The 26,322-nt window shown below is 33.9% G+C and overlaps 1 protein-coding gene across 9 annotated transcripts in view; it reads right to left on the reverse strand.

Moving 5' to 3' along the window:
- The window catches only part of CCDC91 (coiled-coil domain containing 91), a gene marked incomplete at its 3' end in the record, with an annotated part of 371,630 nt that overhangs the window by 247,073 nt on the left and 98,235 nt on the right, over positions 1 to 26,322 (reverse strand). For 7 of the 9 annotated variants that reach the window (XM_079937340.1, XM_079937341.1, XM_079937344.1 and 4 more), the window contains exon 4: positions 586 to 746. In XM_079937340.1, the coding sequence (XP_079793466.1) occupies positions 586 to 746 (161 nt within the window). Of the gene's footprint in view, positions 1 to 585; positions 747 to 1,632; positions 1,722 to 26,322 lie in introns of all 9 variants that reach the window. The other 2 variants (XM_079937346.1, XM_079937342.1) reach the window with 1 other exon arrangement.

Genomic DNA, 26,322 nt, shown 5'->3' on the forward strand with positions numbered 1-26,322 from the left:
TTACACACACTCAGAATTTGTTTATATACTAAGTTATAAATCAGATTTTAAAATTTATCAATAACCACTAATTGATCATCACTTTCTAGTAAAGATAACGGGTGACTCAAGATTGTATACAGCACTTTGGAAATCTGGAATAACTCCAGCGTCTAGCACAAGGCCTGAATCGATAAATATTTGAATGAATAAATGCTATGACCGCTGTGTTTTTGGTCTTATTCTAAAATTGAAATGAACACTCTAATACTTGAAAACATATGGTAAGCTTCCCTGAAAAGAGAAATAGTTTTTTTGTAATTATTTTCCTTTTTGAAGTTCACGATCTGCAATGCAAAACTAAGTCAACTTTAATAAAACATATTTGGTTTTCAAACAGTATTTTGGTAACTAACACTGCTTAAATACCTTGCAATTGTGCCACAAAACAAACATAGTATTCAGTTTTTAGAATTCTAGATATTAACCTCAAAGTTAGAGTATCTACAGGAGGGGGAAAAAAATGGAAATCAGGAAATCTTCAATTAAATCAGTATGCAATTTTTTAAGTAGGCAAAGTTCCTATAAAAATATGCTTGTCTTTACCTGTGCTTTAGGAAAAGTTTGACTGACAGTGCTGTTGTCTGCATGTGTATTCTCTGGTGATGAAATGATGGGCTCAGAAGAGAGGCAGCCAACCGAAGGAGAAGTGTGGTCATGGTCCAATACAATCTCAGGAGAGGCTGGAGAAAGATGGACTCCAGATACTAAAGGAAAACAAACAAAACAAAACAAGGATCATTAAAGGGAAAATAAAGAACAGGTTGAAGGGAAGAAAGGGAGTAGAGGGAGGGAAAGAAAAAGGGGTAAGGAAAGTAAAAGCAATGAGATAGAAAATGAGGATTCTATGACTATTTTTCAGGGATTTTTATCTGAGATCTAAAACTAGTGTTTCTAAATTGAACAGGTCATTTCCATGTGAGACCCAAGCAAACAAAACAACTTAATAATGTCTTAATGTCTACATACTAACACATTACCATAAGAGGTGCATTTGCAACTCAGAGACATTATTCAAATATATTATTTACCTATTCAATTAGTTAAGAAAAAGCACTAGCATGCCTACCAGTGCCAAACACAGGCACTAGGTACTGAGGAGACAGCAATGAGCAGGACACGCATCCATGTACTCAGTGACCTTATGACCCAGGAGGGAAGTCAAATGAAATACTTATGACAATAAAGCGAGCTAAGGGGAAGAACAATGACGTTAAAATAGCTAATCCACTGTCTCTGTGTTAATTTCTTCTTTTACAACAGCAAAAGATTTTTCATGTTAAAGTCAATTTTAGTTGTTTCCACATAAAAATAATGTTGAAATGCAACTCTGTAATCAGTTTCGCATCAAAATATTATTAGATTGTGATTAGGGTTCAAATACAAAGGTCACAAAAGGAAAGCCAATTCCAAACATGAAATAAGACAAAAATATTGATGATGGCAAAATAAACAGATATTACTTTATTTTCAAACGTTCTTTCTAAAAATTCAAATGCATTTGTATTGTGTGTTTTAAAGTTTAAGAAGAGTAATTAAATCATTTTTAACAGTAATTCATTTATACGTTTTGACTTTCTAAATTATAAAGACCTTTATTCCACATTGGCATCAGTAGCAACGTCAGTGAAGTTCTACCATAAATTCTGGAAGGCAGCTCACAATGGAAATTGCATTTTTCCCTAAAGAAAGACATTTATAAGGTCATGAGGTATTAACAAACTAAGGAAGGTATCAATTTTTTATTGGTACCATATAGGATTATTTAATTATCTTATATACACTTTCATTGTGTAGCAGTATTGTGTTTTTCAAATACTATGTGCCATACTGGATAAGGTATTGTAGCTTCTCCCACAAGCATTTCACTATTTTAACTAAAATACAGAAAACGGGAATTTCAACCCGTGTTTGTACTTTACATATCTTTTTCAGAAATTTTTGCTAATCTTCACTATTCTATATGCTAACAGATTTCCCTAAAATGTCAAAATATTCTAATTCTAAATTACAATTATACTAAAAATATTACTAATTAGTTTTTAAAGTACTATAGTATAGTGAAGAGGAATACAGCCTTATGATTAGAGCACAGACTCTGAAATCATATTGCCAAAGCAAGTGTACAACATCTGGCAAGTTTACTTAACTTCCTTCAGTTTCCTCATCTGTAAAACTAGCATAGAGGTGCTGATGAGGTTTTAAATGACTAAAATATGTAAAGCTTTTAGCATTGTGCTGAAATTATTTTCATCATTATTTCAAAGATTGTTAAAATTTGTTGGACAAGTATGTTTTACTTCCAGGCATAAAGGGTATGTGTGACTATGATCCTATGTTCAAGAAACCCTTAAAAATATCATTCTGATCCACCACCTGAACATTTTAACATCTCTTTATGTTATTCACATTTATAGCCATAATCTAAGACAAGATGTCATGTTGTCATGAGTTAAATTCTCATTCTGTAACATTACATGTTCAAGTATGCCATATTAAGAAAAGAAAGAGGGAAAGAGGCTAGAATAAAGGAAGGAAGGGAGAGAAAGGAAAGAAAAGAGATAAATAAGGGGAAGGCAAAGGGAGAGGCTGAGGGAGGAAAGTAGGGAGTGGGAGGAGGCCCCCTCACCCTCACACTTCCCACTAGTTACCACTATCATACTTTCCCTTCTTAACCAGATTTCTTGTCTCCATTTGCTTCTTCCTCACCCAACCCTCATCATGCCACTAGACCCACTTTTTATGATATTAATTTTCCTTTCAGGTATTATTAAGTCAAATGAACACTTCTTATTTTATCTTCCTTTAGTTCTCCAGAGCACATAATACTAATGACTCTCCCTTTTCCCTGAAACTCTTCCCTTGGCACCTGTAAGCCACTATATCTTAAATTCCTCCTAACATTTTAACTTTTTTTTTCTTGTTTCCTTTTCAGGCTCTTTTCCACTCAGTCTTAATTTCATTGTTTCCTACACCCTCTGATCTTCTCAGTGTTCACATTATTCTTACCACTTTCAGAACCCATTATTTAAATTATCACCTATAAGCTAATGACACCAAAATTCACATTTCTAGCACAAACCACTCTACAGACCTCCAGATCCATATGCTCACCTAACTACCAGACAGTCCATTTAGCTGTCTCGTACATTCCTCAGACTTACCCATCATCTTACATAAACCTGCTTTGCTTCATGTTAATGGTATCTCAATGAACTATTTGCCCAAGCCAGAAATGATACCACGAAGTGCCAGCTTCACTCCAGTCACACTGTACTACTTACAGTTCCCTGATTATGCCATACTGTTCAGTACCTCCGTGACCTCACAATATTACTGCCTAAGTAAAAGCCATAGCTGTGGAATCAGAAATGGATTCAAATTTGAACAATAACAACTTACTTGTTATGCAGCAAATTACACAAACCCCTCTAAGCCACAGTTTCCTCTAATGAAAGTGGTGAAATAATACCAACAAACTTTTCCAGGAATCTTTTCACCTACTCCGTTACCCATCCAATCACAATACAATTTTAATTTTCCACTGTCAAGATATTACAGATTTCTAAGAAATAATAATGAAAACATTACATATCTATGGGATACATTTAAAGCAGTTTAGAAAAAATCTAGATCCTTGAACACTTCAATCTAAAAAATGAATTAAATTTCCATCTCATAAACTAAAATACGAATAACACAGAAAACTTTAAAAGCACATTAAAAAATAATAAAGATAATGCAGATGTCAAAGATTATGAAAATAAAGCAGATCTAATTAATCAAAATCCTGAATTTCTAAGAAAATCAAATAAAACAGTAATTTATTAACAATAAAAGGAGAAAGGTACAAATAGATAAATTAAGTGACAAGAGTAACATAATAATTAAAACAGAAGAATTTTTTTAATCATAAATCCTCTACAGACTTCTAAGTAAATAGGTTTGAAAAATCTAGATAAAATGGGCAATTCTCCACAGAAACACAGTTTATAAAAGTTGATTGGATTAAAGCTAAAAAATTCTTTAAAAATATATAATTTCCTTGGGGAAAAAATAAAATTATGAGGCAACTACCCTATAGATAAAGCATTTCAAGAGGATTTCCAACAAGAATTCGAAAAATGAATAATCTCAATGCTCTAAAATTATTACAGAGCATTGAAAATGAAGGGAACCTTCATTAGCATTACATAACATTAACATAACATTGATAGCTAAGCCTGATAAAGACAATACAAAAACAGAACAATTAAAGATTTTTAGAGTATTGCTTAAAAATAATTAGGTAAAAGTTCTAAATAAAATATTAGTAAACAAAATCTAACACCATATTGAGAAAATGATATGCAATGAATGAGTCAGGTTTGTTCCAGGAATGCAAGGTTGGCTCACTATTAGGGAATTCATTAATATAACATTCCACATTAATAGACTTAAAAGAGAAAAATAGCATAACTAGCTCTAAGGCTGAAAATGCTTTTGATAAAAATCAAACACCTGTATCTGTTAAAAAAAAGCACCACACTCAAAGAAATAGAAATTGATGCATTCTTTCTTAAGATAAAACATACAGATCTCACTCCTAAAGTTAATTAATGTTAATTAATTAATTAAAATTAATATTCATGTTAATTAATGAAAAAAATCTATAGGTGTTTCCTCTAAGATCAGGAATAATATAAGGATGCCTACTATCTCCATACCACTTAACACTGCACTCACTAAAGCAATGTGGTTAGACAAGAGAAATTAAATGGAAGCATAAAAATAAGAAAAGGAGGAAAACTACACCTCATGTTCCTACTAACTCAAACAATAAACACATTCAGTAAAGTAGCAGGATATTAACTTAATGAACAGAAATCAATAGCATTCATATGTAAAAACAATAACAATTTAGAAGATATAATGGTAGCAAAAATATTATTTTCCATAGCAACAAAGAAGATAAAATACTTAAGAATAAATTTAGCAAGAAACATGAGGAAACCTTTGAAACATTTCTGAAAGACTCAATGGTAGACCTGAACAAAGGTAAAGACCCTTGTAATTGGATAGGTAGGGCAACTAAACATCATAAAGATGCCAATCCTCCCTTAGTTAATTTATAGGCCTAATAAAATTCCAATAAAAGTAAATAAGCTTTTTTTATAATGGAGCTAGACAAATGGACATTAAATATCACATGGAAAAAGTAAAATGCAAAAATGTAAAAAAGAAAAAGTATAAGGAGGATACTCACCCCTCTTATTCAAATAAACTAAATTAAACTATAGTAAAACATACTACTAACCTTATTAAGATATACTGTAATAAATTATGTTAAAACAAACAATAAACCCTTTATAATTAAAACAGTGTATTTATTTGGTACAGCAATAAACACATCAGAAGAGTATACCAGAAAGTCCAGAAGTAGAGCCATGTATACGTGAAACTTAAGTATATGACAAAAGTGGTATTTCAAATTACTGAGGTAAAGATGGGCTTGTTAATAAACAGTGCCTTAACAACTGATTAGCCATTTGGAAAAATCTGAAATTAGACTCATATCTCACATTAATAACAAACCAAAAAAAAAGCTACAACTGGATTAAAAAATAAGCCATATAAGTATAAACAAAAATATGAGATCATGTAAGTACATTATCTTGGGTATAAGAAACGCCTTTCTAACTATGACTCAATTCCAGACACAGTAAAAGAAAAGACTGACAAATCTGACTACAGAATACATAAAAACATTTTGTCTGTCAAAAAGTATCTTAAATAAAATCAAAAAACAACTGACAAACTAAAAAAAAAAGATATGTTAATATATATCACAGATAAGGACTAATATTCCTAGTATATAAAGAACATTTAAAACTTGGGGGGAAAAAGACTGAAAAATATGCCTATAGAATAACAGGAAAAAAATGTGAACAGACAATTCACCAAAAAGAAAATACACAAATAGCCCTTAAATACATGAAAAGACACAGACGCATGCATCTACTTGTTTTTTATAAAGGAAACATAGGAAGGATGAAGCCAAAACTAGAGACTGATAGGTGGAGGAGAGGTAGAATGAAGTGGAAAGACAGAAGAAATGAATTGTGGGAAGTATCTCTTCTCTGAGTGTAGTTTTGTAATATGGTTCTGAGTTTTGGAACCAAGTTAGTGTTTCACATACTCAATAAAATAAAACTGAAATCAAGAGGCAGGGGAATAGGAGAATCGAATCCTGAAATGGAATACGAAGAACAGCAATTGAACCATATTTCAAATAAATAATATAATCACATTAACTAAGGAATGGGGGTGGAGGGTGACGGGCAGGAACCAACGTAGGTTACTTTGGAACGCAGTATTTTGGCTATATTGCCTCAGGAAAAGAACAAAAAGAATACTAAATAAATAATGAGAAGCAGAAGAGGAAAGGGAAGAAAAAAGGAGAGAATGAGGAGGAGGGAGAGAATGAGGAGGAGGGAAAGAATAAAGATAAAGCAAACATTATAAAATGTTAACATTTGAAGAAAGTGGATGAAGGGTACATAGGAATTATTTGTCTATTTCTTGTAGCTTTTCTGTAAATCAAAATTAAAAAGTCAAGAGGAATGAGCAAAAAAGAAAAATAGAGAAGAAATCACTCATGAGGGGGAAAATAGCTTGTCTCAACAAAAGTCTCCCCTATGCAAAGCTGCTGAATACAGACTTGGTATCACTGAAAACATGTGTAAGAATACTCCTAGCAGGAATGTTCATAACAGCAAATAAGTGACAACACCTGAATACCTGCTGACAGTCAAATGATTAAATGAGCTGTGGGAATGTTAATAATATTCTAATTAATAAATTAGAATATTTTATACCAGTGTAAGTAAAAGAAATATATGTATATGCAACAACACGGGTAAGTCCTGAAAACATAAATTTGGGTGAAAAAAAGAAAACTGCAGGTGTGGTTGCACAGTATTAACCCATTTTTATAAGGCACATAAACAAGAAAAACTCTTTAGAGATATACATATATATACACACATATACAACAAATTTTTTTTTTTTACAAAAGCAAGGAAACTATAACAAAAATTTAAGCCAGAGGTTCCCTCTGGGGGAAAACACAAGGATAGGACAGAATAGGATTATTAGAGCTGGTCATGTTCTGGTTCCTAAGTTAAATAGTAGATTCATGAGGCAAATTTTTAAATATAACAAAGAAAAAAATATACATGCTTAAAAATATAATTCTGAAGACCTCTTTGTTTCATTGCCCTTCCTGGTTGTAGTACTCAAACTCCATGAGCTATACTATCCCACTGATCAAAATCTGCTCTGGGTAAATAAGAGAGGAAAAAAGTCTAATCCAAACTAAATACTAATAGGGACCAACCAGTGTACTCAAAGAAATGATGCTTTTGTGAAAAGATATCAAGAATCTGCAACAGACCAGTAAATATTAGATTTGGAGGTACAAGCCTTAATCATATCAAAACTTATTTCAGACATAAGGGAAGTTGAACCTAAAATGCCTGGAATTTACATGTACTTTCAACTTATGAGACATTAGTGAAATTTTCAGGAATTTTTTTAAATTTGGTAATATAAAGGTTCACTGAACATATTATAATTCACATCCTATTTTAAAAATAAAATGAGAAAACAAATGAGTAATGCTGTGAAAGAAAAGAGAACATATAAATGTAGTAACCCCTAAATGGAAACTAGATTTTTCAGTTAAGCCTCTAAAGTTTTTCTCTATGCTAGAAGTCACACTATCCAATAACAGTAACTCACCCAAAAAAAGAAAATCCACATTCATAAATACTGTCTACATATACATACCCTAAATATAATTTAGTAATAAAGATGGTATACATGTTTATACATGTTTGTTTAACAATGGGAATTTTTAAGCTTAATAATGAAAATTACAAATTCAATATGTAAAATATAATTATCTTCTCATCTACAAGAGAAATTACAATTTTTAATGTTTCAAACTGCTACAGCATTCTTTGGTCTATTAAAAGTTGACTGGTGTCAGTCTATGCCCAAAAATCTTTAAATTCAGAAGATCAAGCATACCCAACAGCACCAATTTCTGTAAAAATTTAGCCAACACTTTTTAAGAAGTAGAAATCTACAAAATTTTGTTTCTTTGGGTATTTTGTTTCTTTGCTTGCTTTTAGTCTTAAGCAAGTGTACAGACACAATTTGCTTCATTTCAAATGTGAAATCCTTGGTTTTCTAAGACTTAGAGGATACAAGGTCATCATATGTTCCTTCCTTTAGAGTTTTAAAGCTAACTAAAAGTGCACTGAAGGGCACTTCTTCACCTCTAACTTTGTAATGGTAATTAGCATAGTCACTGGGCATATCATTTTTCATTGACAGACCTCTTCTAAAACACAAAAAAAGCACACTAAGTCAGAACACCACACGAACAAAGAAGCACCAAGTTTCCAAATAGTATGCAATTTTTTTTCCAGTAATTCTGCCTGTGGTCAACTCTGCTTTGTTTACATAAGCATAGTAACTCTTATAAAGTCTAAACAAGAAACAGGTGAAAATATCCATGTACTTTTAACTATACCCAAGGAAATCTGTTTATGTCTGTTAATAGTTAATTCAACAGGAGAATACCAATACAGTGATAATGATTTTTACAACTTTTAACTTAGAAAATATTTTTGATGTTTAATTTCCATTTAATGATTCTCTTACCTAGTCCAGGCTCCCTTTTTCAATATTCTTTCATTTATATGAAAAACAAAGAATATGTAAGAATTGAAGAAGATCTGAACAGTATATCTAAATATGAAGATCTGTTAGTAAATACAAAATAAATGAATTTTTTTTAACTGACAAAAAACAGGGTAAAGGTCGCTGTTTAGAAAAGTATTACCTCTTTATAAGAAAGGTTCCCTATAGGAAATGCCCTTTGATTAATAATTTAATGGATAAATGTAATTCAATGGATTCAAGATATATCTAGTATACCTAGGTTAGAGATTTAAAGAGAAATATATAATAGCTTTAAAAAGATTGAGGCAGGATCATAAGGAACAGAAATGGTCACATTCTTAATAAAAGAGGGATCACATGATTGATTAAATTACCACCATTTTAGTTATTTTTAATTACTTTCCAGAGTATTCTACAAATAAAGGCTCCCTCTCTACTTGATTCTTTGAGGAATAATAGTGCTTCCCTAAGGGCTGTTTAGGCAACACTATATACCAAAAATTTTAGTGAGCAATTTTTAGAATTACACAAATGACTAAAGAAACTGTTTTAATTTCTAAAAGAGACAGGTAGAGGGAAAGTCCTCATAATCCATTGCTGGCATGGTCAACAAAAAATCATATGATATAAATATAATTTTTGAACAGGAAAAGAAAAAACTGTGCTATTTAAATCACCACTGCTTCTTTATTATCATACCAGGAAGAAAATCCCACAGCACCCCAAAAAATAAATAAAAACAGGAACTAACAAAATATAGACAGCATTGTATAATGAGTTTAATAAGTTTAAAGAATATGGAAGAAATATTTCAAAATCATATATCTTTAGGCCAAGTTACTATCTAAAATGTGAGATTTTCCTTTTTTTAATCTCTTGCTCATAGGCAAACATAGGCAAGTTCTAAGCAATTTCCCAAGAGGAAGAAAAAAATGCTATCACAACTTAAAGTAATATGTTAAAGTGATATGGTAAAGCAGTTTTTGGTTCCTCAGTCTATGGAAACTGGATTCTTATTACTTCTCTTAGATAACAAAAGCAAAGGCAACTAAAGCAAAAATAACCAAGTGGGACTACATCAAACTAAAACCTACTAAATGGGAGAAAATATTTGCAAATCATATATCTCAAAAGGGCTTAATATCTAAAATACATAAAGAACTCATATAACTCAACAGCAAAAAAAGAAAAATCTGATTAAAAAATGGGTAGAGGATCTGAATAGATATTTTCCCAATGAAGACATACAGATGGCCAATAGGCACACTGGCCATCTGTATGTCCAAAAGGTGCTCAACATCACTAATCGTTAAGGAAATGCAAATCAAAACTGCAATGAGATATCACCTGTTACAATGGTTACTATCAAAAATACAAGAAATAACAAGTGTTCGTGAGGATAGGAAGAAAAGGGGACCCTTGTGAACCACTGGAGGAAATGTAAATTGATGCAGACACTATGGAATACAGTATGGAAGTTTCTCAAAACATTAAGAATAGAACTACTGTATGATCCAGCAATTCTACTTCTGGGTATTTACCCAAAGAAAACAAAAATACTAACTCAAAAAGATATATACACCCCATGTTCACTGCAGCATTATTTATAATATCGAAGCAACAAAAACAAACTTAGTGTCCATCAATGGATGAATGGATAAAGAAAACATAATACACACACACACAATGGAATATTATTCAGCCATAAAAAAGAAGGAAATCTTGCCATTTGCAACAACATGGATGTATCTTGAGGGCATTATAGTAAGTGAAACAAGTCAAACAAAGACAAATACCTTATGCTCTCACTTATGTATGGAACCTAAAAACAAACAAATGAGCACATGGATAGAGAGAAGCAGAGGGCAGGGGTGGACAAAGTGGGTGAAGGGGTTCAAAAGGTAGAAATTTCAAGTTATAAAATAAATAATCATGGGGATATAATGTACAGTATTGTGACTATAGTTAATAATACTGTATGGTATATTTGAAAGTTGCTAAGAGAGTAGATCTTAAAGGTTCTCATCACAAGAAAAAAAAATGTATAACTATGTATGATGATGTTAACTTGATTTTATTGTGATCACTTTTGCAATATATACAAATATTACATCATTATGTTATAAGCATGAAACTAATATAATATGTTAATTATACCTCAATAAAAAATAAAAAAGAAACTTAAAGCTTTATTCTACTCATTACAACATGATGAGACACCTCAGGGGGAAAAAGTATTTGTGGTCTTTTTGGGACTCCTTTATTTATCTATACACTCATTCAAAACACAATTGTAGAGTACTACTATATTCAAGACACTATGCAATGAAAGATACAACACAAATCTTTTACATTGGAAAATCTACCCTGAGAATATCACATTGGTACTAAAATAATAAATAAATGAATCCTTAGTGGTTAAATATTTATAGTAAGACTTGCCATTGTTTGTAAAGTTGACATCACTGTTGGAACATCTCAAATATCAAATGATTAAAATAAAACACTAGTATGCTGCACATACTAGGTGTTTAATAAACTAATCTACTCTGGAGAATGTATTTAGACATTTCTTGGAAATAGTGTATATTAATATCTAAATATAATAAAGAAAGATAATTTTCTAAGACAAAGGGTAAAATTTGACTCTCATAGAGATATAAAGTGAATACATGGGAAAGATTTCACTCTACTCATACAATGAGGGAACCAGGCAAATGTTATAACCATTTCAAAGGAAAAGTCAAAATAGCACAAATTGATGGGAGGTAAAAGAATGTTGAAATGAATTGCAACCAGAAGTGAAACTATTTTTTTCCAAAGAGGAGAAGGAAGTCCATCGAAATTCTACTAGACATAACAGAATTTACATGTCTATCAGTTAACTAAACATATAAAGAGCTGTAAAAATAAAATACCCCAAAGACAATGGACAGGGCTAGAATCAGATAACCCTGAAACTTATGCTGAACGTAGACAATGGATAGTTTCACTAAAAAAAACATTTTTCTTCTACATGACCAAAAGCAGTAGCTCAAGTTTCTGTTAAACTAAGTGAAATGAAGAAAGGGGAGAGAACTGTCATTGACTGCATACATACTTAACGCCAGGTATTGGGCAAAATATTTTGTATGTGTCAACTGATTAGATCCTTAAAATAATAACCACTTTATAAATGAAGAGCCTAAGATCACAGGTTTAATTAGTATGTCCCTGACCTCACAGCTAGATTTCTAGGATCAGAATTAATGTCAATATGCTTCCAAGGCTCAGTCTCTACTCCAAAATGATTAAAAATACAAGTTAAAATCATGTAGGGTTTGGGGTTTGTGTGTTTTCTAGTATGTAAACGAACAACGAAAACTACAAAACAAGGAAGCAAAATACAGACCACCTAAGAGTAAAAGCATAGAGTAAAAAAAAGATGAAAACTTAAAAATTTAATAAAACTAATATCCTCAATGAAGTATATACTTAACATGATATCAACAACAGAAGCTACTATTCTGGCTATCATATATACAGTAATTTAACAATGCCAATTAAAAGAATAAAGTAAAACCAGCAGTCCTCAAATAAATTCTTAACTATATTCTACTGCCAATGAAAAACAAAACTAATGAAATAGAACTAGTTTAAAGTCCACCTCTGCTCTCCGAGTTAATCAAATGGCGAAGGAGTTACAGTATGTGAATATTAGCAAAATGCAATTCACAATTATTTCTTCTTTCCTCTTTCTTTAAACCTTCACTATAAAGCCTGCCACAATTTCCTTTCTCTTTAAGCGATGGAGATTATTTTCTATTCTTTCTTCTATGTGTACTATTCTTTCTTCAATGGTAAATTTCTTCTTTTACTCTCTGAAAAGATCTTCTACTATTCTTACTATTTTCTTTCTATATTCTCATGCCACTCTTGCTATAAATCTTTTTAAACCGTATGTTAACACTTTTGATTAATCATTATGTTTCTTGAAGTTAAAACAGTTTTTCTTTTCCTGTTATCTAAATCATAAAACAGAAATATCTATTTAAAATTTTTCAGAGCAACATACTGACAGGTTTCAGTAGAGTACAGCATAATTCCCATTTGCGAGAAGTTGGTCTAGCCTCCTAAGATGAAATAAATGGCCCCGTAACAATTTTCAGAGTTTACACAAAATGAGTATCACTGTATACAAATGGAACCGTTCACTTTAGAGAGATTGGGGAGTATTTTCCCCACGTTTAAGCTGAAGCATTTGTACTATACCAAATAGCATAGTATATTTAAGTACTCCCATTAAAGTAATACAGCATCTACATGACTATGTGTATAATACATGTACGTAGCTTTTATAAACTTTATAATCACCATAATTTTTCACAGCAGCAGACCAGTCTACTTTTTATCAATACGATGAATATACTATTAAAAAGAAACTTAGGATAGCAACATATTCTTAGAGATAGATATCTAAAGCCATATGCCAAAACCCAAAGTGGATGTCATTATATTCTCTTTTTTAGAAATGTAAACACAACAGGAGCTATTAGACACCTAAACTCTTAGAATTACCTTCAGGAAATTTTATAGACCCAAATCCAGAAGAAATATGTGGTTTAAGTAAATTCTATTAGCAGTTTTTCCATTAAAATTAATGAACCATGTGGCTGCAATAAATTGAAAATGGTTGGAAGCCATAGTTTTGGACTTCCCTGAGTGTGTTAATTCTTATAACTGAATATGTCTGTTTTGAGACCCTAATAGCTGTGCCTATAAAGTCGTTTCAAGAGAAACAACAATTCTTGCGGAGTATATGGATAGCCAAGGTGGGCCTCACTCTCACCTGTGTGTGAAGACCTTGTTTACTTGCATATGAGCTGTGACTTGGGTTGAGGGCATATGCTATGTTTCTATCTTATAAGTGAATCTGATGCCCCTTATGATCTGGTAGTTTTGAGTCAAAGTGTGTAGTTGGAAATATGAGGTAGAAGGTCATCCTTGTTACCAGGCAACAGTGCTCATGGATTAAAAACATGAACCTGATAAATAAATTATGTGTTGTCTAGTTTTTCTCTGTAGCATGCAATGCTGTTTGATAGCATCTGACCCACAGTAGAACTTCTTCCAAAATTGGAGTCAATCCTCTCAAACCCTGCTGTTACTTTACCAACTCAGTTTATGTAATATTCTAAATCCTTTGTTGTCATTCAACAGTCTTCACAGCATCTTCACCAGGAGCAGATTCCATCTCAAGAAACCACTTCCTCTGCTAAACCAAAAGAAGCAAGACCTCATCCCTTCAAGTTTTATTATGAGACTGCAACAATTCAGTCACATCTTCAGGCTCTTCTTCTAATTCTACTTCTCTTGCTTCTTCCACCACATCTGCAGTGCCTTCTTCCACTCAAGTTTTAAAACCTCAAAGTCATCCATGAGGGCTGGAATCAACTTCTTCCAAATTCTATGAATGCTGATATTTTGACCTTTTCCCATGTAAACTATGTTGTAAACAAATGTGCTGTGTGTCATCCAGGTTGTCTTGTTCTATTTATAAAGCACGGGCATAATTCTGAAGGGCCTTAGGATTTTCAGAATGGTAAATGAACACTAGCTTGCACTTAAGGTCACCAGCTTCCACTTAAAGTCACCAGCTGCATTAGCCCCTAAAAACAGAGTCAGTCTGTCCTTTGAAGCTCTGAAGCCAAGGCAATGACTTTTCCTCTTTAGCAATGTAAGTCCTCGATGGTATCTCTCCCAATAGAAGGCTGTTTGGTCTACAGTGAAAATCTGTTGTTTAGTGTCGCCACCTTCATGAATTATCTGAGCTAGATCTTCTGGATAACTTGCTGCAGCTTCTACATTAGCACGTGCTGCTTCACCTTGCACTTATTTATGTTACTGAAAAGGCTTCTTTCCTTCAACCTCATGAACCAACCTCTGCTAACTTCAAACTTTTCTTCAGCAGCTTCCTCACCTCTCTCAGCCTTCACAGAATTGAAGAGAGTTAAGGCCATGCTCTGGACTAGGCCTTGGCTTGGAGGAATGTTGTAGCTGATTTGATCTTCTCTCCAGACCACTACAACTTCCTCCATATCAACAATAAGACACTTTCACTTTCTTATCATGTCTGTGCTCACTGGAGTAGCACTTTTCACTTCCTTCAAGAACTTTTCCTTTGCATTCACAACTTGGCTAAGTAGTTCAAGAGGACTAGATTCCATCCTATCTCGGCTTTCAACATCCCTTCCTCACTAAGTTTAATTATTTCTAGCTTTTGATTTAAAGTGAGAGAGCTGTGACTCTTTCTTTCACTTGAAGACTTAGAGGCCATTGTAGGGTTATTACCTGGCCTGATTTCAATATTGTTTTCAATACTGTTGTGTCTCAGGGATTAGGGAGGCCAGAGGAGAGGGAGAGAGATGGGGGAATGGCCTGTCGGTGGAGCTGTCAGGACACACACGACATTTAACGATTAAGTCTGCCATCTCATATGAGCGTGGTTCATGGTGCCCCAAAATGATTACAATAGTAACAAATATCACTGATCACAGATTACTATGACAAATATGATGATAATGAAAAAGTCCGAAATGCTGCAAGGATTACCGAAGTGTGACAGAGAGACAGAAAGTGAGCAAATGCTGTTGAAATAACTGTGCTAACACACTTGCTTGATGCAGGGTTGCCACAAATCTTCAATTTGTGAAAAATGCATTTTTCTAAAAAGTGCAATAAAAACAACATAGGCCTGTATATGTGTATGTATGTGTGTGTATTGCCACTTCATATTCACAATCTCTCCTCTGTGCATGTATCATTAAAATTCTATAGATAAGTAAACAGGTACTTGAAAAGCTTATTAACTTGGCCAATGTCACAGAGCAATTAATTGTGAAGCTGAGGTTCACAACTAAGTCTATATAATTCTTACTTTAAGACTTTCTAGGTAAATGAAACAGCATATAAAAAGGTATAGGGGGGCTTCCCTGGTGGTGCAGTGATTGAGAGTCTGCCTGCCGATACAGAGGACACGGGTTCGTGCCCCGGTTTGGGAAGATCCCACATGCCTCAGAGCGGCTGGGCCTGTGAGCCATGGCCGCTGAGCCTGCGTGTCCGGAGCTGCAACGGGAGAGGCCACAGCAGTGAGAGGACCGCGTACCGCAAAAAAAAAAAAAAAAAAAAAAAGGTATAGGGGACTATCTTGGTGGCACAGTGGTTAAGAATCCACCTGCCAATGCAGGGGACACAGGTTCAAGCCCTGGTCTGAGAAGATTCCACATGCCGCAGAGCAACTAAGCTCATGCACCACAACTACTGAGCCTGCATGCCACAACTACTGAAGCCCACGCGCCCTAGAGCCCATGCTCCACAACAAGAGAAGCCACCACGATGAGAAGCCTACACACTGCAATGAAGAGTAGCTCCTGCTCGTCACAATTAGAGAAAGCCCATGGAGCAAAAAATAAATAAATTTATTTTTTAAAAAAAAAGGTATAGAATCATGGATTCACATAATGCATTTAGAGAACAGCAAGTTCTTCAGCATAATTGAAAAGTAAAAAGCTCAAAAGAAATATGGTTATTACAGAGGCCCCAATCAACTAACTGTAACAAAATGAAAAAAAAAAAAAAACTTTTGAGAGATAGCCTCTTCCACCGGAGGGCAGACAGCAGAAGCAAGAAGAACTACAATCCTGCAGCCTGTGGAACAAAAACCACATTCACAGAAAGAAAGACAAGATGAAAAGGCAGAGGCCTATGTACCAGATGAAGAAACAAGATAAAACCCCAGAAAAACAACTAAATGAAGTGGAGATAGGCAACCTTCCAGAAAAAGAATTCAGAATAATGAGAGTGAAGATGATCCAGGACCTCGGAAAAACAATGGAGGCAAAGATCAAGAAGATGCAAGAAATGTTTAACAAAGACCTGGAAGAATTAAAGAACAAACAAACAGAGATGAACAATCCAATAATTGAAATGAAAACTACACTACAAGGAATCAACAACAGAATAACTGAGGCAGAAAAATGGATAAGTGACCTGGAAGACAGAATGGTGGAATTCACTGCTGTGGAACAGAATAAAGAAAAAAGAATGAAAAGAAATGAACACAGCCTAAGAGACCTCTGGGACAACATTAAACGCAACAACATTCGCATTATAGGGGTCCCAGAAGGAGAAGAGAGAGAAAAAGGACCAGAGAAAATATTTGAAGAGATTATAGTTGAAAACTTCCCTAACATGGGAAAGGAAATACCCACCCTAGTCCAGAAAGCACAGCAAGTCCCATACAGGAAAAACCCAAGGAGAAGCACACCGAGACACACAGTAATCAAACTGGCAAAAATTAAAGACAAACAAAAATTATTGAAAGCAGCAAGGCAAAAACCACAAATAACATACAAGGGAACTCCCATAAGGTTAACAGCTGATTTCTCAGCAGAAACTCTACAAGCCAGAAGGGAGTGTCATGATACAATTAAAGTAATGAAAGGGAAGAACGTACAACCAAGGTTACTCTACCCAGCAAGGATCTCATTCAGACTCGATGGAGAAATCAAAAGCTTTACAGACAAGCAAAAGCTAAGAGAATTCAGCACCACCAAACCAGCTCTACAACAAATGCTAAAGGAACTTCTCTAGGCAGGAAACACAAGAGAAGTAAAGGACCTACAAAAACAAACCCAAAACAATTAAGGAAATGGTCATAGGAACATACATATCGATAATTACCTTAAACATGAATGGATTAAATGGTCCAATCAAAAGACACAGGCTCGCTGAATGGATACAAATACAAGACCCATAAATATGCTGTCTGCAAGAGACCCACTTCAGACCTAGGGACACATACAGACTGAAAGTAAGGGGTTGGAAAAAGACATTCCATGCAAATAGAAATCAAAAGAAAGCTGGAGTAGCAATACTCATATCAGATAAAATAGACTTTAAAATAAAGAACATTACAAGAGACAAGGAAGGACACTACATAATGATCAAGGGATCAATCCAAGAAGAAGATATAACAATTATAAATATATATGCACCCAACATAGGAGCACCTCAATGCATAAGGCAACTGCTAACAGCTATAAAAGAGGAAATCAAGAGTAACACAATAACAGTGGGGGACTTTAACACCTCACTTACACCAATGGACAGATCAGCTAAAATGAAAAAAAATAATAAAACAGAAGCTTTAAATGACATAATAGACCAGATAGAGTTAATTGATATTTATAGGACATTCCATCCAAAAACAGCAGATTACACTTTCTTCTCAAGTGCGCATGGAGCATTCTCCAGGATAGATCACATCTTGGGTCACAAATCAAGCCTCAGTAAATTTAAGAAAATTGAAATCGTATCAAACATCTTTTCTGACCACAACGCTATGAGATGAGAAATAAATTACAGGGAAAAAAATGTAAAAAACACAAACACATGGAGGCTAAACAATACATTACTAAACAACCAAGAGATGGCTGAAGAAATCAAAGAGGAAATCAAAAACTACCTAGAGACAAATAACAATGAAAACACGACGATCCAAAACCTATGGGATGCAGCAAATGCAGTTCTAAGAGGGAAGTTTATAGCAATACAAGCCTACCTCAAGAAACAAGAAAAGTATCAAATAAACAATCTAACCTTGTACCTAAAGGAAGTAGAGAAAGAAGAACAAACAAAACCCAAAGTTAGCAGAAGGAAAGAAATCATAAAGATCAGAGCAGAAATAAATGAAATAGAAACGAAGAAAACAATAGCAAAGATCAATAAAACTAAAAGTTGGTTCTTTGAGAAGATAAACAAAATTGATAAACCATTAGCCAAACTCATCAAGAAAAAGAGGGAGAAGACTCAAATCAATAAAATTAGAAATGAAAAAGGAGAAGTTACAACAGAGACTGCAGAAATACAAAGGATCATAAGAGACTACTACAAGCAACTCTATGCCAATAAAATGGACAACCTGGAAGAAATGGACAAATTCTTAGAAAGGTATAACCTTCCAAGACTGAACCAGGAAGAAACAGAAAATATGAACAGACCAATCACAAGAACTGAAATTGAAACTGTGATTAAAAATCTTCCAACAAACAAAAGTCCAGGACCAGATGGCTTCACAGGTGAATTCTATCAAACATTTAGAGAAGAGCTAACACCCATCCTTCTCAAACTCTTCCAAAAAACTGCAGAGGAAGGAACACTCCCAAACACATTCTATGAGGCCACCATCACCCTGATACCAAAACTAGACAAAGATACTACAAAAAAAGAAAGTTACAGACCAGTATCACTGATGAACATAGATGCAAAAATCCTCAACAAAATACTAGCAAACAGAATCCAACAACACATTAAAAGGATCATACACCATGATTTATCCCAGGGATGCAAGGATTCTTCAATATACACAAATCAATCAATGTGCTATACCATATTAACAAATTGAAGGATAAAAACCATATGATCATCTCAATAGATGCAGAAAAAGACTTTTGAATAGCATAATTATATCTGGCTTGTGCACATGAATGAATGGTGATTTTATTAAGTGAGAAAAAAAATAGAAGGGTGCAGCTTTGAAGAAGTAAAAGGGGAGATAGGTTATGTTACAGACATGCCAACTTTAAGGTACATATGGAGCCAGCAAGGTCAGATAGACCAGTTGAAAATATAAGTCTGAAGCTCTAAAGAAGGGCAAGAGTAAAGGCACAAACTTGGATATTCTCACTTAAAAGGTTTCATCAGTGAAAAAACGAAAAAGTCAAGGATAAAACCCTAGAAAACAATTTTTAAGAGGAAGGGAGAGAAAAGATAATAATAAAGTAAAGAAGCCAAGAGGAAGGTTTAGAGAAGTAGGAAAGAACCTGGGGTACACAACACCATAACCATCAACCTTAAAGAGAATACTTAACAGAAAAATCCACAGATAAAACAAAACAGTAATTAACAGAAAAGAAAGGTCACTTCCACATTTGGCAGGAATTGAGGGGGTTGAAAAAGTGATTGAGGAAAACTCAGTGGAGAAAAAGATATTTAAACCAGGCCTTGAAGGAAGGGCGTGATTTGAACCTGCAGAGATGGAGAGGAATGTTTCAGCTGGAAAGCCAAACTAGAACAAAGAACTGAGGTAGCAATACATTGGGAAAATGTGCTGAGAAGAGCAAATAATTTGTTTTACTGGACCACTGGTATGTCAAGGGTGACAGTGAGTGAAAAGTCAACATAGTCAGGCCTACCAGATAATGGACCTTGAAAGTGAGACAAAAGAACTTAGGGGTTTTGAATGCCACTATATAAAAACTTCTGGACACCATGTATAAGATGAATTATAAGAGAAAGGGGACAGTTAAGACAATATTTATAATAGCTCAGATGAGATGTTGTATAAATCTGAGCTAGTTTGATAGAAGTGAAAACGGCAAAGAGGCTGATGCGTTAACCAGAAGAATTTGGCCAATAGCACTGACCAATGCAGTTGTGCTCAGCTTTTGCTGAAGTTAAATAACTGGATTAACGAAAAGGCAATGTCATTTCAAGACAAAGCTAAAATAAAGAGCATCTGTCATACCAGAAACAGATTACTCCATTAAAAAAAATCTCCAACTTAACTGACATGGTATATATAGTACTTATGATGAATATTAGAAATTCCCTTTATCATAGTAAGTCATTTATAAATCTCTAAAATTTTCAATTACTATGAAGAAAGTGAGTTTGCGGCTTCTTCTTATAAAAATATAGTTGAACATAAGGCTTTTTTAGTTCCAAAACATTTATTAATGTTAATGTATACTTTACATGGTCTTACATAGAAATGTTTATATTACTTACCAAATCTGTACATATATCAGTATATGCTATGAGCTTATAAAATATGGCTTCAATTAGCCTTTAGGAAAACTAATAGCATATCTTTGAAAGTCAATTTCCTGTAAATCTTAGCAAATAAGTAAAATATAATTATAACATTAAAATCTAAAAACAAAAAGCTGAAATTTCTCTAAATTACACATGCAATAACTATATATTAAGCTATAAAAATATACATAAAAATTTCAACAGACAAATGCAGGAAAGTTTATAGTATGGACTCTTATGTAAGATTCTTTTTAATCTACAAAGAAGTCTTAGCTAATATTTTCAATAAGCAAAACAATGAAGAGCTTTTCTAAACCAAATTTGACCAAACTTCTATACTTCCTTCTAAAAACACTGCCCTTCTATGAAAACTTTAAAATCCAGTTGCCCCAAGAAGACTGATTCAGGCTCAAAAACCTAAGAGATGGACTTAGCACTCTAAGTAAAGCAAAAATTACAGTCTATCCCTCAGCCCAGCTGTTTACCACTTTATGAGCTACACAAAGAACTATACAAATGTGTACAAGAGAAACATGAAAATGTGAACTATTTTCCAGAGGTAAAAAAATCATATATTCATATCCATCGCATCAAGAGAAAGAAGATACTAGTTATTTTCATTATACACTTGTTAAGTATGATTGCCTATTTAAGTTTACTTTAACCATAAGAGAACCTAGGAAACAAGTATATCTCTTTGGTTTACACCCAATGAATCCAAAATGACGTCAGGTTTAAACTCTAAACAGTACCTTTTTGACCAATAACAATACGTTCTCTTTCTAAAGAAATGTAACTCAAAGATTGTAAGAATCATATATCTATATATATATAGATATGCATATATAAAATATTCAATTAATATAAAGATACCAAATGTTCTTAAATAATCAAGGGATATAGATTTATGATTTCTATAGTTCATGGATCTAAGAAAAAAAATTTAATACAAGCACATTTGACATCATCATATTTAATTAGGCCATAGCAAATATATTACAGTGATGATACAAGACTGAAATACATTAAAATATACAAATGTACACATTAATTGTTAGAATCTAGCCCATTTGCTTAATTTTTCATGTCAATATTTTTTTTTTTTACTTTCAGTGAAATTAGCAAAGACCAGGCATCAAGAAGTAGAATACATGGGTAAAGAATTTTTTATTAAAAAAATCCTGGAACTACTGTTCCAGTAGTATATGATGAATATACTATTAAAAAGAAACTTAGGATAGCAACATATTCTTAGAGATATATATCTAAAGCCATATGCCAAAACCCAAAGTGGATGCCATTATATTCTCTTTTTTAGAAATTTAAACACAGCAGGAGCTATCAGGAGGGAGGGGAGGGAGGGAAGAAGGGAAGGGAGGGAGGGAGGAGGGAAGGAAGAAAGGAAGAAGGGAAGAGAAAGAGAAAGGAAGGAAGAAAGAAAACTGAAATTATAAACAATGGATAGGTTTTGTATCAGCTTAGACAATGATGAAGAAAAGCATAGTGAAATGAAAAGTACATCTGTAATTAATCAGACTAAAGGACAGTCAAAATGTGAAAAAGAGGTTAACAGCCACAGAGACAGAGTTTTAAAAAATTACCATTTATCTAATTTTAGAGTTCCAGAAGAAGAGAAAAGAGAAAATGGAACAAAACTAATATCAGAAGAGATAGGGCTTCGCTGCTGGCACAGTGGTTAAGAATACACCTGCCAGTGCAGGGGACATGGGTTTGAGCCCTGGTCCCACATGACACGGAGCAACTAAGCCCATGCACAACTACTGAGCCTGTGCTCTAGAGCCCGCGAGCCACAACTACTGAGTCCACATGCCACAACTACTGAAGCCCACAGGCCTAGAGCCCGTGCTCCACAACCATAGAAGCCACCACAATGAGAAGCCCACGCACCACAACGAAGAGTAGCCCCCGCTCTCCGCAACTAGAGAAAAGCCAGCGTGTAGCAACGAAGACCCACCGCAGCCAAAAATAAAATTAATTAATTAAAAAGAAAATTTTTTAATGAAGAAAAAAAGAAAGAGCTAATGGTTAATAATTTTCCAGACGTGATAGATACAAAATAATCAAAACCTTCATGTCAGGCAGACAAACTTTCTATAGCATTAAGATTAGGTAAAAATATCACTATGTATTTACAGTTCTAAAATATATTCCTAAGCATCTTTCTGTTCTAATTTCTAAGTACTTTAAGCAATCTCTGTTTCATTTACCCTAAAATTATTTGGCCATTATTAAAGGTACATTATCCAAAACAATCTATCTGAGGAGGTCCACAACAAAATTAGTCTTTATCACATTCAATTCAAGAAAACAAACCTCAAAAGATTTTTCAATTATAATTTAAATGAAGGAAATTTTTTTCACAATGAAAGTATTAAAAATAATTGGATCCTCACCTCAGCAATGCTTTAATTAGAAAGAAAAATTAACAAATATGGGCTGTATCACATAAATTAATTGTGGAAATCAGAGTGGGATTAATACTTTGATAAGACACAATAATGATGCCCAAATCATGCACAATTTTTTAACTGCAATGAGTTTCTACGACTTATTCAAGATAATATCCTAATAACAGGCACAACCTGTAGTTCTCAATGTAGAGAATAATACAAATATTCAGGGAAACATTATAATAACAGGTCAAAATTACAATCTCTAAAATTATAGTCAAATAATGTTTTATACTTTGGTATTCAGGAATCCACAAGAATGAAAAAATCCCAAACACTTCTAAACTTTAAAATCAAATTCCACAAATAGCCAACATTTACTAAGTATTCACTGTAGCCCAGCCCTCTGGGTGCCACTTAAAGAAAGGGGCTAAGAGAGCTCAGAGTGGGAAAAAACTCCCACTCTGAGCTTCTAAATGAAGTCATTTAGAAAAGACATGATAGTGGCTTTGACTGGAGTAGTAACTAGGGAAGCAGAGAGAAGTGAAAAGATCCCCAAGTTTAATTAAACTTAGAACCTACAGTATTTGCTGATGGGTGGGTTGTGGATCAGAAAACCACAACGAGGGAACAGGAACAGAGAAGGAACAGAAGTTTCAAAAATCTCAGGAAATCATGGTACTCCCTAAAGAGGAAGGACCAGAAACTCAACGTCTACAGAACAGAATAGCACAGAGAGTTGGAGACTCTATTCCAGAACATCAAACACCCAAACTTCAAAAAGAAGGAAGAAGTGCTCGAAAACCACCTGAGTGAGCACAAAGTACGCATATTAGCAATAGTGTTCATGAGAGACAACAGTCCAGAGACATCGAGCCAAGTGTACAGCAGGGCACATCTGGCAGAACCTCTGGTTATGCTGGTCCTATTGTCCTGTCAGTGTCATGTTCCCACGGGCCCCTGAATCCTCAGTTTGGCCATTTGAGAATTCCCACAGTAGAAGATTTTACTGTTTCCAGCTAGAGCTAGGCCTAGGAGTCTAAAACAAGAATCTCAGAAGTAAAGCTGTAAAGGGGGAGAGGGACATAGGCAGCTCTGTTAGCTTCAGGTCTGGCCTTTGCCTCTGACCTCCATTCAGAGAATTTAAGTCAGAAATTTTTCCTAGTCACATACTGCACCATTCATCCACAGTTCCCTGATCTAAAGTCTACTTCCCACTCTTTACCCCATGCCATCCTGAGTGAACAAACAGGGTGATGATGACTTCTGCCCTTTGGCAGATTCAGGCATGGGGCTCGCTATGAACTGGTCTTAAGCCTAGCTCGCTGACCAAAACACGGAGCCCTCATCCTCGTGAAGAACAAGAATCCCATGACTCCAAAGGGATGCTGACACTCTAGACATCAGATTTTAGATTAGGACCTGAATTACAGAACAGTTTGTCAACTGAGACCTCTTACTGATCCTTTAAAGATATTGTGAGAACAGTATATATGTTCATGAGATTCCTTCGTGTTTTTATGTGCAGTGGTAGTTTGTTAATTTTCCAGGTGTATGGTATTCTATTATATAAATATACCCCAAAATATTAAACTTTCTACTTTTGATTGACATTTGGGTTGTTTCTAGTTTAGGCTATTATAAACAATGTTCCAATAAACATTATTTGACACATTAAAAAATACAATATGACAACTAAAGAGTATTTCAACCTACCATGCTGATTTGCTCATAGTCAGCTAAAGATTTTATTTTCAACATACTCATAAAATTAGCATCACCTTCAATGTCACCAACATTGTCTTATGTGTGACCATATTAATATAAAATATGACATTATTTAGAGTTAGAGAACATGTTTGTCCTGTGCTCATTTTAGTAAAATTAATAAATGAACTATTTGTTAATTTTAACTGATCTTTCCATTAAGTCACAGGAACAATATACTAACTATTATCATCTAAATTAAAATAGCTTCACAGAAAATACATACAAAAATATTCCCTGTAGGGTTACTTGTAACAGCAAAAAACCGGGAGTAAAATAACTAGTTACATGAATAATGATACATCCATGCAAAAGAGTGCTATGCAACCAGTAAAATGAATCTGAAAGATCTAGAAGTACTCCTGTAGCAACATCTACTAGGGTGGGGAAAAAGCAAGAGGCGTTAGCATGTATATACAGTATACTATGATTTGTGTAAAAAGAAGAGGAGGATACATTCACATTTTTATATGCCTGGAAGAAATCTGGAGGGTTACAAAAGAAAATGAAAACAAGTTTTATCAGGGGAGTAGGACTAGTGGACTAGGGGAATGGGACTAGGGGACTAGGATAAAAGAGAAATGTTCACTGTATACCTTTAATATTATTTCCCTTTTCTTTCATGCCTTTTGTACTACATGTGAGTATGTCTGCCTGGCTGTCAGAAACAATAAAAAGTATATTTTCTGAGGCCAAAGAAGCATAATTCAGAAGGGCAGCGATACAGAAATTTATATATTGTTATAAGAACATTTGACAATGACTTACACTGTTACTGAGCAAGACAGAGCCTAAGTTTTTGGTGGTGGTGGTGGTGTTGGCCAACTCAGCACTGTGATCATCAAGGATCAGAGCACTACCTTCATCTTATAGAAAAAAGATTCACGGCCAAGACTTCATCATTTTTAATAATGTGCAAAAATCTCTACAAAGCTCTATTTTAAAAATTTGTACCTGTATTCTATAATATTCTAAAAATCAAACCATTGTCTTTTTAATAAGCAAGTTCAGAATCAGATAAAAGTGATAGACTGTACCATAAAACACCAGAAAAAAATGAGTTTAAACAGTAATTGATAATAATTAAAATACATAGAAAAGGACCAAGTTTCTCTTCAGTTCTACAGTTCTTCACAGTAACATTTGTGTTCTATGTTTACAGCTATGTTTTTAGACTAAATGTAATTTATTAGATTAGTACTGTGTCAGTTTGACCATGCAGTTAAAATGAGGCACCATGATTCACCTAGTGGAAGCTACTCATATTACAGACATTGTAATCAGAAAAAATTTTACAAATAAACTTGGAACTCAAAATCTGGAAGAATGCTTAGATATCGTCTAGCCCTTCAATTTACAGATTAAATAATTGAATTTCAGAGAAGTTACAGTTAGTTGAAGGCGAAAAGCAGAACTCCTCATTCCATAGCCAGAGATATTTGACTGTAAACCACATTACAAACCTAATCTTCAAAGTCATAGTAAATATCACTAACATATTTCCTATTATATGCAT

The sequence above is a fragment of the Stenella coeruleoalba genome (assembly GCF_951394435.1).
Source record: "Stenella coeruleoalba genome assembly, chromosome: 11".
NCBI lineage: Eukaryota > Metazoa > Chordata > Mammalia > Artiodactyla > Delphinidae > Stenella > Stenella coeruleoalba.